At 33.6% G+C, this 18876-nt stretch overlaps 1 protein-coding gene across 2 annotated transcripts in view; it reads right to left on the bottom strand.

The window, feature by feature from the left end:
- LOC143057249 (protein turtle homolog B-like) overlaps positions 1–18876 on the bottom strand; it is a 51040-nt gene that overhangs the window by 12474 nt on the left and 19690 nt on the right. For both annotated transcript variants that reach the window (XM_076230516.1, XM_076230517.1), the window contains 9 exons: positions 18508–18810; positions 15296–15492; positions 13102–13234; positions 11874–12026; positions 10886–11008; positions 9839–10111; positions 7748–8023; positions 6617–6760; positions 4945–5115 (listed from right to left, as the gene is read on the bottom strand). In XM_076230516.1, coding sequence (XP_076086631.1) covers positions 4945–5115; positions 6617–6760; positions 7748–8023; positions 9839–10111; positions 10886–11008; positions 11874–12026; positions 13102–13234; positions 15296–15492; positions 18508–18810 — 1773 coding nt within the window. The remainder of the gene's footprint in view (positions 1–4944; positions 5116–6616; positions 6761–7747; positions 8024–9838; positions 10112–10885; positions 11009–11873; positions 12027–13101; positions 13235–15295; positions 15493–18507; positions 18811–18876) is intronic.

Raw genomic sequence — 18876 nt, 5'->3', positions numbered from 1 at the left:
GTTGTTGGGTTGCTGCCCCTGAATTGATAATTTTAAGGAAATTTTGCTGTTTTTGGTTATTATCTTGAATATTATTATAGATAGAGATAAACTGTAAACAGCAATAATGTTCATCAAAGTAAAATTTACAAATAAGTCAACTTGACCGAAATGGTCAGTTGACCCCTTTAGAAGTTATTGCCCTTTTTAGTCCATTTTTAACCATTTTTCGTAAATCTTCGTTATCTTTTACAAAAATCTTCTCCTCTGAAACTACTGGGCCAAATTAAACCAAACTTGGCCACAATCATCATTGGGGTATCTAGTTTAAAAAATGTGTCCGGTGACCCGGCCAACCAACCAAGATGGCCGCCATGGCTAAAAATAGAACATAGGGGTAAAATGCAGTTTTTGGGTTATAACTCAAAAACCAAAGCATTTAGAGCAAATCTGACAGGGGTAAAATTGTTTATCAGGTCAAGATCTATCTGCCCTGAAATTTTCAGATGAATTGGACAACCCGTTGTTGGGTTGCTGGCCCTGAATTGATAATTTTAAGGAAATTTTGCTGTTTTTGGTTATTATCTTGAATATTATTATAGATAGAGATAAACTGTAAACAGCAATAATGTTCATCAAAGTAAGATTTACAAATAAGTCAACGTGACCGAAATGGTCAGTTGACCCCTTTAGGAGTTATTACCCTTTATAGTCAATTTTTAACCATTTTTCGTAAATCTTAGTAATCTTTTAGAAAAATCTTCTTCTCTGAAACTACTGGGCCAAATTTAACTAAACTTGGCCATAAACATCATTGGGGTATCTAGTTTGAAAAATGTGTCCGGTGACCCGGCCAACCAACCAAGATGGCCGCCATGGCTAAAAATAGAACATAGGGGTAAAATGCAGTTTTTGGGTTATAACTCAAAAACCAAAGCATTAAGAGCAAATTTGACAGGAAGTAAAATTGTTGATCAGGTCACGATCTATCTGCCCTGGAATTTTCAGATGAATCGGATAATCGGTTGTTAGGTTGCTGCCCCTGAATTGATAATTTTAAGGAAATTTTGCTGTTTTTTTTGTTATCTTTAATATTATTATAGATAGAGATAAACTGTAAACAGCAATAATGTACAGCAAAGTAAGAACTAAAAATAAGTCACTATGACCAAAATAGTCAATTGACCCCCCTAAGGAGTTATTGCCCTTCATAGTCAATTTTTAACAATTTTTCTTAAAATTTGAAGATTTTCAATAACATTTTCCACAGAAAGTACTGTTAGAGATAATTGTAAGCAGCAAGAATGTTTAGTAAAGTAAGATCTACAAACACATCACCATCACCAAAACACAATTTTGTCATGAATCCATCTGTGTCCATTGTTTAATATTTACATAGACCAAGGTGAGCGACACAGGCTCTTTAGAGCCTCTAGTTTTATATAAATAAGGCCGTTAGTTTTCTTGTTTGAATTGTTTTACATTGTCTTATTGGGGCCTTTTAAAGCTGACTATGCAGTATGGCTTTGCTCATTGTTGAAGGCTGTATGGTGACCTATAGTTGTTAATGTCTGTGTCATTTTGGTCTCTTGTGGACAGTTGTCTCATTGGCAATCAACCACATCTTCTTTTTTATATTTAACATTCTTGTTAAAAACATAGTCTACTAATAGACTTGTCCAATGGTAAGACAAAGATATCAATTTCATGAGTTGTCATGCATTCCCATTTTTGATATCCAAATGGATGATTTTTATTTTTATTATTATCATCTATGAAACAAAAACATTCCAAATTATTTTTAAATATATATTACTTTAACTTGACTTCTTCCACAATTTGGACAGGTCCATATCATCTATGGGATGATACATCTTACAGAATTGTGTAGAAAAACTAGAGGCTCTCAAGAGCCTGTATCGCTCACCTGACTGTACTTGGGTTTTTGAAATCATATAAAAAAAAAGAGATAAAATTTGGCTACAAAGTTACAAAAATTGGTCAGCACCTCATAAGGAACATTCATGCTCTGTAGGGTTTCACTCCATTCAGTGGTTCTCTAAAAGAAGACATTTGTATGCATTTCCCATAGGGTCCTATGTTAAACTAAACCCCCCTCTGGCAGCCATCTTGGATGATGGATCGGCTACAAAGTAACAACATTTGGTCAGCATCTCATAAGAAACATTAATGCTATGTTTGATTTCATTCCATTCAGAAGTTCCCTAAAAGAAGAAATTTGAATGTATTTCCCATAGGGTCCTATGTTAAACTAAGTCCCCCCACTGGCGACCATCTTGGATGTTTGATGGATGACAAAGTAACAACACTTGGTCAGCAACTCATTAGGAACATTCATGCTATGTTTTGTTTCATTCCATTCAATGGTTCACCAAAAAAAGTCATTTGTATGTACTTCCCATAGGGTCCTATGTTAAACTAAGTCCCCTACTGGCGGCCATCTTGGATGATGGATCGGCTACAAAGTAACAACACTTGGTCGGCACCTCGTAAGGAATATTTATGCCATGTTTGGTTTCATTCGATTCAGTGGTTCTCTGAAAGAAATCATTTGTATGCATTTCCCAAAGAGTCCTATGTTAAACTAAGTCCCCTACTGGTGGCCATCTTGGATGATGGATCGGCTACAAAGTAACAACACTTGGTCCGCACCTCGTAAGGAATATTTATGCCATGTTTGGTTTCATTCGATTCAGTGGTTCACTGAAAAAAATCATTTGTATGAATTTCACATAGTGTCCTATGTTAAACTAAGTTCCCTGCTGGCAGCCATCCTAGGAACATTCATGCTATGTTTTGTTTCATTCCATTCAATGGTTCACCAAAAAAAGTCATTTGTATGTACATCCCATACGGTCCTATGTTAAACTAAGTCCCCTACTGGCGGCCATCTTGGATGATGGATTAGCTACAAAGTAACAACACTTGGTCAGAACCTCATAAGGAACATTCATGCCATGTTTGGTTTCATTCCATTCAGTGGTTCTCTAGAAGAAGTTCAAAATGTAAAATGTTAACGACGACAACGGACAACGGACGATGGACGCCAAGTGATGAGAAAAGCTCACTTGGCCCTATGGGCCAAGTGAGCTAAAAAGGGAAACAAACTTATTGTAATTGGTTTTAAACACACGTTTTACTCAGCAAAATTATTTGTGCAAACAACATTTCAAGGTCAGTTATAATTAATCATCTATTTTTAGATATGAAAACATACAGATTATTTTTTATAATTTGAATTTTTCACAATACAATGTGTAATCAATTCTGTTAGTGTTTGATGCATTTCATTTCATAAAAAAAATATTTTTATCTATATTTCAGGGATAAGGTATTTCTTATGGTCGACAGGAATAAAAAAGCATCAAATACTAATTTTATTTTTATTCTGCAAATTGGAAAAATAGGGTTGGCGGATCTGTAAACCAACAAATTAAAAAAAACCTTGCCTAAATAAGTTTAAGAATATTTGATTGTGGCTAAGCAAAGTTTGAGAATGGAAACCAATTTCGGGACATGCAGAAGGGTATGGATAGATGAAAGGACAGACAACAGACAAGGGGTAACTTTAATGATTACTTCACTCTGCAGCGGCAATAGTGCTTATAAAATAAGGATATTTAATAGGGGGATAAACACAAAACAAGCATTATATTTGAAGGTCCTTAAACAATTAAAAAATGTCAAATACTACATTTACTTAGTATTTATTTATATTAACAATAGACAAGAGTGCACACACTGAAATGTCTCACCTTCTTTACTAATCATTGATATTATATTTATACTTCTAAATATAAAGCTTTATTACGACTGTCACATAAACTTAACATTAACCATGAAAATGAGGTCAAGGTCAGTTGAACCATATGCCAGGCAGACATGTACAGTTAACAATGCTTCCATACAACAAATATAGTTGACCTATTGCTTATAATTTAAGAAAATAGACCAAAACACAAAAACTTAATACTGAGCAATGAACCGTGAAAACCAGGTCAAGGTCAAATAAAACCTGCACAACTGACATATAGATCATAAAATATTTCCATACACCAAATATAGTTGACCTATGGCATATAGTATTAGATAAAAAGACCAAAACTCAAAAACTTAACTTTGACCACTGAACTATGAAAATGAGGTCAAAGTCAGATGACATCTGCCCGCTAGACATATACACCTTACAATAATTCCATACAACAAATATAGTAAACCTATTGCATAAAGTATGAGAAAAACAGACCAAAACACAAAAACTTAACTATAACCACTGAACCATGAAAATGAGGTTAAGGTCAGATGACATCTGCCCGCTAGACATGTACACCTTACAATCATTCCATACAACTAATATGGTAAACCTATTGCATAAAGTATGAGAATAACAGACCAAAACACAAAAACTTAACTATAACCACTGAACCATGAAAATGAGGTCAAGGTCAGATGACACCTGCCAGTTGGACATGTACACCTTACAGTCCTTCCATACACCGAATATACTAGACCTATTGCTTATAGTATCTGAGATATGGACTTGACCACCAAAACTTAACCTTGTTCACTGATCCATGAAATAAGGTCGAGGTCAAGTGAAAACTGTCTGACGGGCATGAGGACCTTACAAGGTACGCACATACTAAATATAGTTATCCTATTACTTACAGTAAGAGAGAATATAACATTACAAAAAATCTGAACTTTTTTTTCAAGTGGTCACTGAACCATGAAAATGAGGTCAAAGACAATGGTCATGTGACTGACGGAAACTTCGTAACATGAGGCATCTATATACAAAATATGAAGCATCCAGGTCTTCCACCTTCTAAAATATATAGCTTTTAAGAAGTGAGCTAACACCGCCGCCGCCGCCACCGGATCACTATCCCTATGTCGAGCTTTCTGCAACAAAAGTTGCAGGCTCGACAAAAAATAACTTACATTGAATACTGACACGATTAAGTGACTCCATAACAGTTTTACCCATGATATTTTCAGCTTTACATGTATAATGACTTCTGTGATCTAAACACTCTGCATGTTCTATAGTCAGAACTCCCTTAGTAGAACAATCGTACTGACATGTGGTTGTTTCATTGGTGTAGTAAGAATCTACAAGTAAAAAGAGAGACCTTTACAGGTATAGTGACTTCTGTGATCTAAACACTCTACATGTTCTATAGTCAGAACTCCCTTAGTAGAACAATCGTACTGACATATGGTTGTTTCATTAGTGTAGTAAGAATCTACAGGTAAAATCACACATAAATCTGCTATTTTCTAGGTATATTAGCTACTGTGGCATGTTACTTCGAATTCTGTATTTTTTCTGACAAAAATTTGGTATATTAAGAGCGTACGATAGAAAAAGAAATTTTATATTTTTCCTGTCAAAAAATTGGTAGATTAAGAGCATACGATAGACATGGAAGAAACTATTGCATGAATTGTAAATAAACTTATAGTGAAGCTATATCTAGGGTCAAAAGACCATTTTTTGTTCTGTAGGTACTTTATCACAATTCCCTAACAATTAAAACTGCGAGCTACTGCTCACTGATGCCGAAATATTTCGGTAAACAGGAAGTTGTTCAGTGATGTATTTGAAAATGCATCACACAGCATAGCTGACTAATATTAACCCTGAAACCAAATTTCAGAAATCCTTGTCAAGTAGTTCCTGAAAAAAATGTGACGGAAATTTTCAACTTGGCTATTATGTGTAAAATGATACAAGTGTTCGGTAAACAGAAATTTGTTGAGTGATGAATCTAAAAATGCATCACACGGTGTAGCTGACAAATATAAACCCTGAAACTAAACTTTGTCAAGTAGTTCCTGAGAAAAATGCGATGAAAATATTCATGGAACGGATAGACTGACAGACTGACGGATGAATGGATGGACAGACCAAGGTAAAACAGTATACCCCCCTTTTTTCAAAGCGGGGGTATAATGACAGCAGTGCTGATTGTTTATTATGAGAATTTAATTTGCCGAATAATTCATGCAATGTAGCATAAAAGTTGTCCAACCTCTAGCTCAACATGGGAACAGAAGTGACGATGCACCTAAACGCACGAATGATGTTCACTGAAACCAAAGTTTTTAACGTAATGCATCGAACTTGAAAGTTGTCTATTGAGAGGTTAACCTCTAAATGTCTTTTAATTAGTTTGTTTGTGTTGTATGTTTGCTGTCTAATTGAAGTACACCCAACATATCCTTGTATTTCTATTGGTAAATACAGGATTTAGGCTTTACTAAATAAGTTAGCATTTTTTCATATCTTTATAACCTCCTAATCTAAATAAAAGGGAGCCATGGTTGCTAAAGTAGTCAAACTACTGTCTCACTATAGCCTGCCGACACTGAGATTGTGTGCAGAACTTCAATTGACTAAAGTGGATTGTAAGTCTTCCTAACAAAGGCTGGTGGGTCTCATTAGTAAAAGCTGGCCACAACGACATAACACAATAGTACTAAAAGTGGTGTTAAAACGCCAATAAATCAATAATTCAATCTAAATGTCAGTTCAACTTAATAGTGATTCTCTAGTCTTTGCTATCACTCAATATATAAATGCCAGAAGTATCAAATATGGGATACAAACCTGGTGTGATCACTTCCATATTGTTTCTGTACCATGTAATATTAGCCTGTGGATAACTTTTGACATCACATGTCACTCGGATTTCACTGCCCTCACTATACCAGTTAATACTGTTTATATCTACCTTGTCAATACTGGGTGGATCTAGATTATAATATTCATATATAGTAAATGACTGTATGACAACACAATTCAGCAGTCCCTATGAGAGTTTTCATTTTATTTAGACAATTTTGTTTTAAAAATTTTGTTTTCAAAGAAGACAGTGAGTTCACATTCTATATATTGCTGCCCCCAATCAGGAGACATTATAGCAGTGGTTGTAGTTGGTTGTTGTCTGTCATAGTTATTTATTTGGGTGTTTTTTTTTGTTTTTTTTGGGGGGGGGTGGGGGTGGTTATGAATCAGGCTGTTAATTTTTCGTTTGAATTATTTCACATTTTGTCATGTACAAGTGGCTTCTTAAAGTCATATGAAACCAGTGAGTGGTGAAAAATAATGATTATCCAATTCTTGAACCAATGCATGTATATATCATAAACTTAGAACTCTGTGCACTATTTTGTCATTTTTTACGCAAATATATCGTATAAACGTCAATTTTTTCTCTCTCTGTCTGTTATGATTTAACAAATATGGCTGCTCATTAAATGCCGTTTTTTAATGCCGAAGTTTACCGATTGTCACCTTATAGTAAATAAATAACTAAAAGCATGGGTATTGAGCACGTGTTTAACATGTACAATCAGATAATTGTTTATTTTAATGACAGATCCATGTGTTTTGCGATCACCGGATTTTTACGAGGAGGGTTACGCTCAGGTCACTATGCATACCGAAAATATGTCGGCGAATTGCTTCCTGGAAGCAAGCAATTAAAAATAAATAAACTTCTTCTAAATGTGGACAAATTAAAGAATTTTCCTCAGAAAAAAGTATATGTTCATAAGTTGTATAATGAAAGCAGTAAATTTCTCTTGTGTCCTTTGGTCTCTTGCTGAGAGTTGTCTAAATTGGCAATCATACCACATCTTCATTTTTTAAATGTCCATGAAATAATATTTTTTCCTAAATATCTAAACAATTGGCACACATAAAAATAAATGAATTCACAGTATACAAAATACTTACGTCGGATATACATGGTAAAATTGATATAAGTTGTGTACTCCGTTCTGAAGACATTGTTCTGAGCTTTACATTTAACTTCACCAATATGCCAGTAACTACTGGCATTGCCTAAGTTGAGCTCTGAACCTGTCTTGATCATACCGCTGGTAAAGTACCAGGTGTACTGACACTCTGGGTTACAGTCAGCAATACATTTAATTACAGGAACCTGGGTACCAGTATCTAGTTCTATTGATGTTATATTGGGGCTCAGTCGTATTGATGAACCTGGCCCATCTAAAATATAAAAAAAATCTAGTCATCAATATAACACATGTACAAATATTTAAACAGCATGACTAATTTATTTTTATATGCAAATTCTGAGTGGTAAATTTTTTTTCTTTCATTGTGACACGAAAATCAGAAAAACATATAACAAAACATTCAGCTTTTTATTTTTGCCATGGAATTAATGAATACAATACTTTTCAGTCATGTAACTCAGACAATGTGAAGAGTCTAGGTAATGAAAGATTTAATGTAGGCAAATTCTTATAATTCTGAGCATCAAGAGTCTTATGGTGGCCAATCAATTTTGAATGGTAAATATTTCAGGCAAATCAACAATAAATAAAATTGACTCAAAAGCAGAGATGTTATAATTTACCTTTACGTTGTTAAACAAACTTTGCATTTTTCTTATTAAAAAAAAACTATGCCATTACATAACACAGCAATGCAAAGCCACAAAGGTGAGGGGTCATTTTCCTAAGATGCTGAGACTTGAAGAAAATGTTTAATATTTAAACTTTTTCCATTGAGAGTGGGGAAAATATTTTATAGCACAAGCTTCTCTTTATAAGATGTTTACACAATATGATGATTTTCTTGATCTCTGTTTCAAGAATCTGCAAAACAGATTGTGTTCTTTCTAAGCAATATCCTCAGACATTGTCACTTTGTGACTTCATACTGCATAAAAAACAAAATGCATGAGTAATTAAAACATTATAACAGAGTTTTGAACCAATGAAGAATTCATATCAAGCAGAAATCAGATTGATTTTAAAATAATAAAGGGTTAAAGTTTATAATACCTAACAAATCCCATTATTTACAATGTACCAGAATTTTATACCACAGAGAAGGTAAAATGTCAAAAAATGTTATTCTCTGCAGTCAAAAGACAGTAATATGAATATAGTGAGGTGCTCATATGCGCTGGGGACATTATTTCGCCGTTTTAGGATTTTGAGGTGTAAAAACTTCAAAGGATGTGTGAAATGGGAAAATATGCCTGTAAATTATATTATTGTAACAAATATGATTATTTTTTAAACTTAGACAAAATTTTGCACTACCGGAGAGAAAAGAAAAACAGACAACGATTTTCAGCCAATTTCCTGAATGAAAAATGATTTGAAAGAAGTATTTCTTAGTAATTCTTTGACTGATTGCCCTAAATTTCAATTCTTTACACCTTTGAAATGTCTGCTATTCATCTGTAATGAATTGATTTGATAAATATTGTTTAAAGCTGCAGTTATTTGGTTTTAAGGTGGTACCGAACACTTTCACTAAAATTAATTTGGCTCGTTTAATTTTCATAAAATTTTGACAAAGTATTTACTTTAACCCTTTGACAAAAATCTAAAAAAAAATAAAAAAATATGAACCAAGCGTTTTATCAGAAAAATTACACTGGTTATATAGCAGTTTGACAAACACTAACTTTGATCATTGAGAAGCTTATTAATCCCCTAACAACACAACATAATTAAAAGGTTCAGCTGATTTTACAGAGTTATCTCCCTGTAGTGATAGGTACCATCTTAAAGATGTGTAAAAACGGCGAATATGTGTCCCCCTTTGACAAAACATCAGGACATTATATAGCCTTAAAATTTTAATTAAATGATTGTTTTTCAAAGAGACACATTTTCAAGATTAGAATATTTTGATTTTGATGTTATCTTCATATAGAAATATCAGTATACTTCAAAAACATGAAGACCTGAACATAAACTGCAGAAAACATGGAAAGTTATGGCAAAATGAGCACCCCACTCAACATATAGTCTATTGAATCCTTGCCTTTCAATAACTTACACTGAACGTCGACTACAAAAGTCCTGTTTGACAACACTTCTGTTATCCCACTTTCATATTTTCTGTCACTAGCTGCAAAACAGATGTATGATCCACCCTGGTCTCTGTTAGCCGATGTCAGATCCAGCATGTTACCATTGTAACGTGTAGAGTTATCTCCCTCTTTTTCCCACCAGACTGTGGCAGGTGGATTTGATTCCACACGACATTCAACAGTTATATTTCCACCCTCTTCCAAATAATAACTCCTTCCATAAGATATATGAGGACCATCTGAAATTATTTTAAAAAATAAATATCACTTTAACTTTTACTTAAGGAGATTAAGGCAAATTCATGTTATTCTTGCTACAAATTTATACTGATTGAAAAATAAAACAGGAGATACACAATAATATTTTGTAAAAAAAAGTTTCATTAAATCATGCGTTATTTTTAGCAGAAAAAAGTGTTTTCCCCTGTTCATTGCTTTTGTAGATATGTCAAAATTCATCTTTTTTTGCTATGGAGTTATGAGATTTTGTGTATTCCATTGCTATGTTTCACCTCTCCTCTAAGTTCATTGACAGTGTAGTTTATAAAAATTTATGACATTATCAGTTTAATCCGCTTAATGTTAAGCGATCCACTTTTCTCAACACAAATAAAACTGCTGACAAGGATATTAATATATCACAGAAGCATTCTGAAGTATAAAAAGTTTATTCTTTGAAATGTTTTTTTGGAAATAGGTTAAACAAGAAAGTGATGTATATAGTACATGGATGCCCATCTTGCACCATAATTTTCTATATTCAGTGGTCGGTAAAATTTGGGTAAAAACTCTAATTTGACATATATTTAGAGAGATCATATTATAGAGAACATGTGTACTACGTTTCAAGTTGATTGGACATCGAGTTCATCAAAAACTACCTTGACCATAAACTTTAACTTGAAGCGGCACAGACGAGGAACAGACAAATGAAGAAACAAATGGATGGATGAAAGGGAATAGATGAAAAAACATAATGCCGGATGTAGGCATAAAAATGTAGATGTACTTACATTGAACATCAAGCCTTATAGTAATGCCAGTATACCCAGCAGAGTTAGATGATGAACATGTAAAATAGTCTCTGTCATGATGATATTTAATGTCTGGTATGATCAAAGATGCTGTAGTCGTTCCTTGAAATGCAAAAAAAATTAACATATTATATTGGAAAGACTGAGTTATTCTTATTTAAAAAAAAAATATATTGAACACTAACCATATCTTTCTACATTATTAAGAAATATATAATCATTGTTCTTTGTATTATTATAACTTAAACAAAAACAAACTCTATTCCTAAGTTATCAAACTATATCCTGGGGGTGGGGGCAGGAGCTCTATACTTCAATACTTTATTGATAGGGGTGTCACTAGCTAGGGTTCTGTTACCCCACCCTTTTCATATAATTTAGATCTTAAAAAATGTTTTCCCTTTCATATATTGCTTAAGTAAAGTTTTAACCTTTTTCCATTTTGGTTGGGTTTTTGGGGTCTATTGAAAAAGTGGAAATTTAAGACTTATATTCTGTGTGTAATGTTTTGGCTGTAAAAAAAATGACAGGGCTTTCAATACACAAGTAATTGGAACTTTATCAACCTTATATATTTCTGATAGTTTTCCCAACCTATTCCCATATTTTCATGCTGGAAAAAGTGACTTATTCCAGCAGCACATCCTATCACCTTGTATATTAGGAAGTGGCCCCTCAAGACTATATCATATAATGGAATTTTATGTAACTGTCACCCAAGTCAAAGGTTAAGCTAGCTATAACCATGCTTAATCCACCATTTTCTACACAAGTAAATACCTGTACCAAGTGGGAATATGACAGTTGTTATCCATTCGTTTCATGTGTTTGAGCTATAGATTATGCCATTTGCTTAGGGACTTTCTGTTAAGAATTTTTCCTCAGAGCTCAGTATTTTTTTTATTTTACTTTTTGCCACAGGTTTATTGAATATAAGTTCATACATCAAAGTATGTTATGAAATTACCTGATGTTCCAGGACTACTAAAGGTAACTGTGGTCATTGGATTAGCTCCTAACAATCTACATGTCAGATTTAGTGTTTCTCCTTCATTTATGATATAGTGTCCTGTTACATTATCTATCAACTGGTGCCCTGTTATCTCTAACTCTGGTTTGTCTAAAAATACAAAAATGGGAAAATCTTAAAATTGAGAAATAACGGTAAAAAAATCAATGTTATGTTCTTCTCATATATTTTATGACGGTATAAAAAATAAAAATCACAAAAATACTGAACTCAGAGGAAAATCAATTCGGAATGTCCATAATTACATGGCAAAATAAAATAACAAAACGCATCAAAAACGAATGGACAAGAACTGTCATATTCCTGACTTGGTACAGGCATTTTCAAATGTAGAAAATGGTGGATTGAACCTGGTTTTATAGCTAGCTAAACCTCTCACTTGTATGACAGTCGCATCAAATTCCTTTATAATACTTTTAATTCCTAACAGGACATCTTGTGCTTGATTTTCATATGACAGAGACATTATCTTTTAATCTGTTAAATTGAGGTCTGGATCTGGCATGTCTGTAACTGCTAGTAGTTCTTTGTTAATTCATGTATCATTGCCATTGCGATTCCTTCCTTCTGCTACCTATTCTATTCTGTCCTATACATTACCCTCAGACTTGTTTTGAACTGAGTTTTACTGTGCATTTTGCTGTGTGATTTTTATTCTACATTGGCTTGAGGTAAGGGGGAAAGGTTGAGATCTTACCTATCATGTTTAACACTGCTGCATGTTTGCGTCTGTCACATAAGAAATTGCCTGTACAAAGTCAGGAATATGTCATTTGTTATTCATGTGTTTGATGTGTTTGAGCTTTTGATTTTGCCATTCAATTAAGAACTTTTCTTTTTGATTTTTCCTTGGAGTTCATCATTTTCGTGATTTTATTTTTTTCCCCCAAGTCTGGAGTCTCTGGTCTTTGTTAGTCTTTTTTCTCTTCTTTTTTTTTGTTCATTTAAATGTTTCAGAGTTAGGGTTATGTTCACTTTCACTGAAATAGTGAACATATTTGTTTAGAGCCAGCTCAAACCCACCTCCGGATGCTGGATTTTTTTTCACCCTATTGAAGACCCAATGGTGGCCTTTGGCAGTTATCTGCTTTTTGGTTAGCTTGTTGTCTCTTTGACACATTCCCCATTTTTATTCTCAATATTATTTGATAGGAAATATACTTACAATATATATCTGATATTGTCTTTGTAACTGTGACAGATCTATTGTTTGTACCCAGAACAACACACTTTATAACTGTACCCTTGTGGTATCTACTGAATTTAATCTTCCATTCTTGAGAGGAACTGAACCATTTCTGAAAAAAGATGAGATGTGAAACTAGTTATTATCTTGGCAGTACAATCACAAAAAAGATCAAACTCTTCAATTCTTTAAAAATTATGTTAATTTTATTGATAAATAAATAGGCAGTTGGTTGATTTTAATATGGATGCTGAAGTGCAAAAATTTCAATTGGTATGAAACATGTTGAAAGGATAAATTTTACCTGCAACAACCATATTACGCTAAGTTTATGAACAAAATTCTCATATATTTTACCCACATTTTAACATCTTTCTGTAAATAAACTTAGTTTTGAGTTAAGTCTGCCAATTGATATTTTATCGTATGTTTTTCTTTGTTGTGATGTTATGCTATTGTTTCAGAAAAAGGGAGAAGGTTTGGATCCATTAAAACGTTTAATCCCGCTGCAAATGTTTGCACCTGTCCTAAGTCAGGAATCTGATGTACAGTAGTTGTCGTTTGTTTATGTAATATATACGTGTTTCTCGTTTCTCGTTTTGTTTATATAGATTAGACCGTTGGTTTTCCCGTTTGAATGGTTTTACACTAGTAATTTTGGGGCCCTTTATAGCTTGTTGTTCGGTGTGAGCTAAGGCTCCGTGTTGAAGGCCGTACTTTAACCTATAATGGTTTACTTTTTAAATTGTTATTTGTATGGAGAGTTGTCTCATTGGCACTCACACCACATCTTCCTATATCTATTAGGTATCAAATTTACAATAATTCTTTTCAAGTAAGGATGTTGCTCATTACAAAAATAAAATGATATTAAAATGAGATTAGTGTTGCCATTTTAAAACATAGTTTCCGATTCATCTGAAAATCTCATAGCAGATAGCTCTTGACCTGATAAACAATTTACCCCCCCCCCCCCCCCCATGTCAGATTTGCTTTAATTGCTTTGGTTTCAGACAAGCCAAATTCTACATTTTACCCCTATGTTCTATTTTTAACCATGGCTGCCATCTTGGTTGGTTGGCTGGGTCACTGGACACATATTTTAAACTACATACCCCAATGGTAATTGTGGCCAAGTTTGGTCAAATTTGGCGCAGTAGTTTCAGAGAAGATTTTTGTAAAATTTAACAACAACGACTGATGACAACAAGGGACAAGGGACAACAGACACCAAGTGATGAGAAAAGCTCACTTTGCCTTTTGGGCCAGGTGAGCTAAAAAAAAATAGTGAACTTATTCAAGCCATCCAAAATGTATTCTATTGATAACTGAATGTGATCTTCAGTGGTTGTTGTTGGTTGATGTGTTCTCTGTCTCGTTTCTTATAAAGGTTAGACTGCTGGTTTTCCTGTTTAAACGTTTTTTCACTAGTCATATTAGGGGCCCTTTATAGCTTGCTAATATGTGCAAGCCAATGCTGTGTTGAAGGCTGTTTACAAATTGTGACTTGGATTGAGTTGTCTCATTGGCATTCATACCACATCTTCTTATTTCTATATAATATAATCTGCAGTCCTGGAACCAATTCTGAAAGGTCTGTTGTGATTTCATTTAGCATCAGACATCATAATTTTTTTTAAATTTACATATTTGACCTAAAATAGCCATTTCATACATAGTATTTGGTCAAAATATATATATATAATAAGATCTTCACCTTAAAAAAGATATTTCACACAGGCTTACATCTGTAAAATACATTGTGAAGCAAAATATCTTCTAAGTGAAGAGCTGTTGGGTCATATCTAAATGTTAACGACGATCTCAAAATCAGGCTGTTTTGCAGTTTCTTCTCTTTTGCACTAGATGGTAAAGCAGTTAAATACCAATATTATGTGAGACAAAATTCAGAAACATACATACTGATGTCTGACAGACTGATGTCTTATGAAAAATAAAACACAAAAACTTAATATTGACCAATGAACCATGAAAATGAGGTCAAGGTTAGATTATAACCAATAGACAGACATATTCCTATTACAATCATTCCATACATCAAAAATATCAAATGTACGTATAATAATTGGTAGGTAATAAATATGTCTGTCAAACAAGGTGAAATTTTAAAAATAAAAAAATAAAAAATGAGTGATAACAATGAAATTATTACCCTTGTATAAAAAGCCTGAGTTGATTTATATTCTACAACATCTGGTGGGTTTGGTGGAAAAAATTCGACTGATCCATTAAACCAAAGAATTGTTGCATTTGGGTTAGTATTTCCTGTGCTGCATTTATAGGTTTCTGTATATCCTTCATCACCTGAAGTACTTCCAGTCAGATAAACTTGGTTCACGTCAGGACCATCTGCAATGAAAGAATACCTCCCCTTATTAGATAAACTTGGTTTATGTCAGGACCATTTGCAACAAAGATTATCTTATCTTATCAGATAAACTTGGTTTATGTCAGGACCATCTGCAATAAAAGTATACCTCCCCTTATCAAATAAACTTGGTTTATGTCAGGACTATCTGCAATAAAAGATTATCTCCCCTTATTAGATAAACTTGGTTTATGTCAGGACTGTCTGCAATAAAAGATTATCTCCCCTTATCAGATAAACTTGGTTTATGTCAGGACTGTCTGCAACAAAAGATTATCTCCCCTAAGCCTTATCAGATAAACTTGGTTTATGTCAGGACTGTCTGCAATAAAAGATTATCTCCCCTTATCAGATAAACTTGGTTTATTTCAGGACTATCTGCAATAAAAGATTATCTCTTCTTATCAGATAAACTTGGTTTATGTCAGGACCATCTGCAATAAAAGTATACCTCCCCTTATCAGATACACTTGGTTTATTTCAGGACTGTCTGCAATAAAAGATTATCTCCCTCTATCAGATAAACTTGGTTTATGTCAGGACTATCTGCAATAAAAGATTATCTCTTCTTAACAGATAAACTTGGTTTATGTCAGGACTATCTGCAATAAAAGATTATCTCTTCTTATCAGATAAACTTGGTTTATGTCAGGACTATCTGCAGTAAAAGATTATCTCACCTTATTAGATGTACTTTGTTCAAGTCAGGACTATCTGCAATAAAAGATTATCTCCCCTTATCAGATGTACTTGGTTCACGTCAGGACCATCTACAATAAAAGATTATCTTCCCTTATCAGTCTAATATCAGATAAATGTCAGGACCATCTGCATTTAAAGATTATCTCACCTTATCAGATGTACTTGGTTCACGTCAGGACCATCTGCAATAAAAGAATACCTCCCCTTATCAGATCAACTTGGTTTATGTCAGGACTATCTGCAATAAAAGATTATCTTCCCTTATCAGATAAACTTGGTCTTTGTCAGGACCATCTGCAATAGAGGATTATCTCCCCCTATCAGATAAACTTGGTCTATGTCAGGACCATCTGCAATAAAAGATTATCTCCCCCTATCAGATAAACTTGGTTTACCATCTGTAATAAAAGATGATCTCCCTCTTATTAGATAAACTCGGTTTATGTCAGGACCATCTGTAATAAAAGATGATCTCCCTCTTATTAGATAAACTTGGTTTATGTCAGGACCATCTGTAATAAAAGATGATCTCCCTTTATTAGATAAACTTGGTTTATGTCAGGACCATCTGTAATAAAAGATGATCTCCCTCTTATTAGATAAACTTGGTTTATGTCAGGACCATCTGTAATAAAAGATGATCTCCCCTTATTAGATAAACTTGGTCTACGTCAGGACCATCTGTAATAAGATTATCTCCCTTTATTAGATAAACTCGGTTTATGTCAGGACCATCTGTAACAAAGATGATCTCCCCTTATTAGATAAACTTGGTCTACGTCAGGACCATCTGCAATATAAGATTATCTCCCCCTATCAGATAAACTTGGTTTACCATCTGTAATAAAAGATGATCTCCCTCTTATTAGATAAACTCGGTTTATGTCAGGACCATCTGTAATAAAAGATGATCTCCCTCTTATCAGATAAACTTGGTTTATGTCAGGACCATCTGTAATAAAAGATGATCTCCCTCTTATTAGATAAACTTGGTTTATGTCAGGACCATCTGTAATAAAAGATGATCTCCCTCTTATTAGATAAACTTGGTTTATGTCAGGACCATCTGCAATAAAAGATTATCTCCCCCTATCAGATAAACTTGGTTTACCATCTGTAATAAAAGATGATCTCCCTCTTATTAGATAGACTTGGTTTATGTCAGGACCATCTGTAATAAAAGATGATCTCCCTCTTATCAGATAAACTTGGTTTATGTCAGGACCATCTGTAATAAAAGATGATCTCCCTCTTATTAGATAAACTTGGTTTATGTCAGGACCATCTGTAATAAAAGATGATCTCCCCTTATTAGATAAACTTGGTCTACGTCAGGACCATCTGTAATAAGATTATCTCCCCTTATCAGATAAACTTGGTCTATGTCAGGACCATCTGTAATAAAAGATGATCTCCCTCTTATCAGATAAACTTGGTTTATGTCAGGACCATCTGTAATAAAAGATGATCTCCCCTTATTAGATAAACTTGGTCTACGTCAGGACCATCTGTAATAAGATTATCTCCCTTTATTAGATAAACTTGGTTTATGTCAGGACCATCTGTAACAAAGATGATCTCCCCTTATTAGATAAACTTGGTCTAAGTCAGGACCATCTGCAATATAAGATTATCTCCCTTTATTAGATAAACTTGTCTAACATCTCAGAATCGTCAGGTTTTTTTCTTTCTAATGTTTCCAATGATAAAAACATTTTTGACATGTAAGAATTATACTTATTTTGTATATATATGTGAATGAAAATGAAGTTTGGCCTTTCCTAAAACTAGTTTGTCCACTCTTCATGTGCACGTGGCTGTCAGTATCAGAATTCTGCAACCTTGTTTTTGATTGTTATCTTCTTGGTTTTTTTTGCCATTTTCAGGTCATGCAATTCACCATTTCAGAAATTAATGCATTATGGATAATATTTTCAAAAGCCTTCATTAAACAGTACAACAATAAGTTTTGTAGCAGAATAATACAAACTGCAATTTGGTAACTGTTTAAGTAATTGCTTTTGGGATACACCAAAGCCTAACTGTATAAGCACATTAAGACTATACTGATTTCTTTTTTCTTAAGTATAATAAGTTATCAAAGGTACCAGGCTTATAATTTAATATGCCAGACGCATGTTTTGTCTTACATAAGACTCATCAGTGACACTAAGATCAAAATAGTTATAAAGTCAAACAAGAAAGTTTAAGATCATTGAGGACCCAAAATTCCAAAAAGTTGTGCCAAAAATAATAATTGAATTAAATTTAATTGTATGTGAATTTGCACTTACAATGTACATCTAATCTCTTGTTGTCAAAGCTGGTATGTGATAAATTTATCATTGCCATATAACAAAATACAGGCACACCATTATACCCTCTACCTATCATTCTAGTCTCAGTCACAGATGCTGTATAGGTGTCTGTAGTATTGTCATACACAACAGTTGATGATTTATTTACGACTGCATTATTAATATAAAGCATGGTCCCATCTGGTGCAGGACGACTTCCTATGGAGGTGCATGTGAAAGTTACAGTATCATTTTCTTCTACTGTAAATACACCTTCTAATCTAACGTCAGTTGGTTTTACTGAAAAGATACAAAAATATAATTATAATCAGAAACAAAATTACAATAATAAGCAGATACCAAAAT

Source organism: Mytilus galloprovincialis, chromosome 13, assembly GCF_965363235.1.
Source record: "Mytilus galloprovincialis chromosome 13, xbMytGall1.hap1.1, whole genome shotgun sequence".
Classification (NCBI taxonomy): Eukaryota; Metazoa; Mollusca; class Bivalvia; order Mytilida; family Mytilidae; genus Mytilus; species Mytilus galloprovincialis.
Note: the sequence above shows the minus strand (reverse complement) of the source record. Positions and strands in the feature narration are given on the sequence as shown.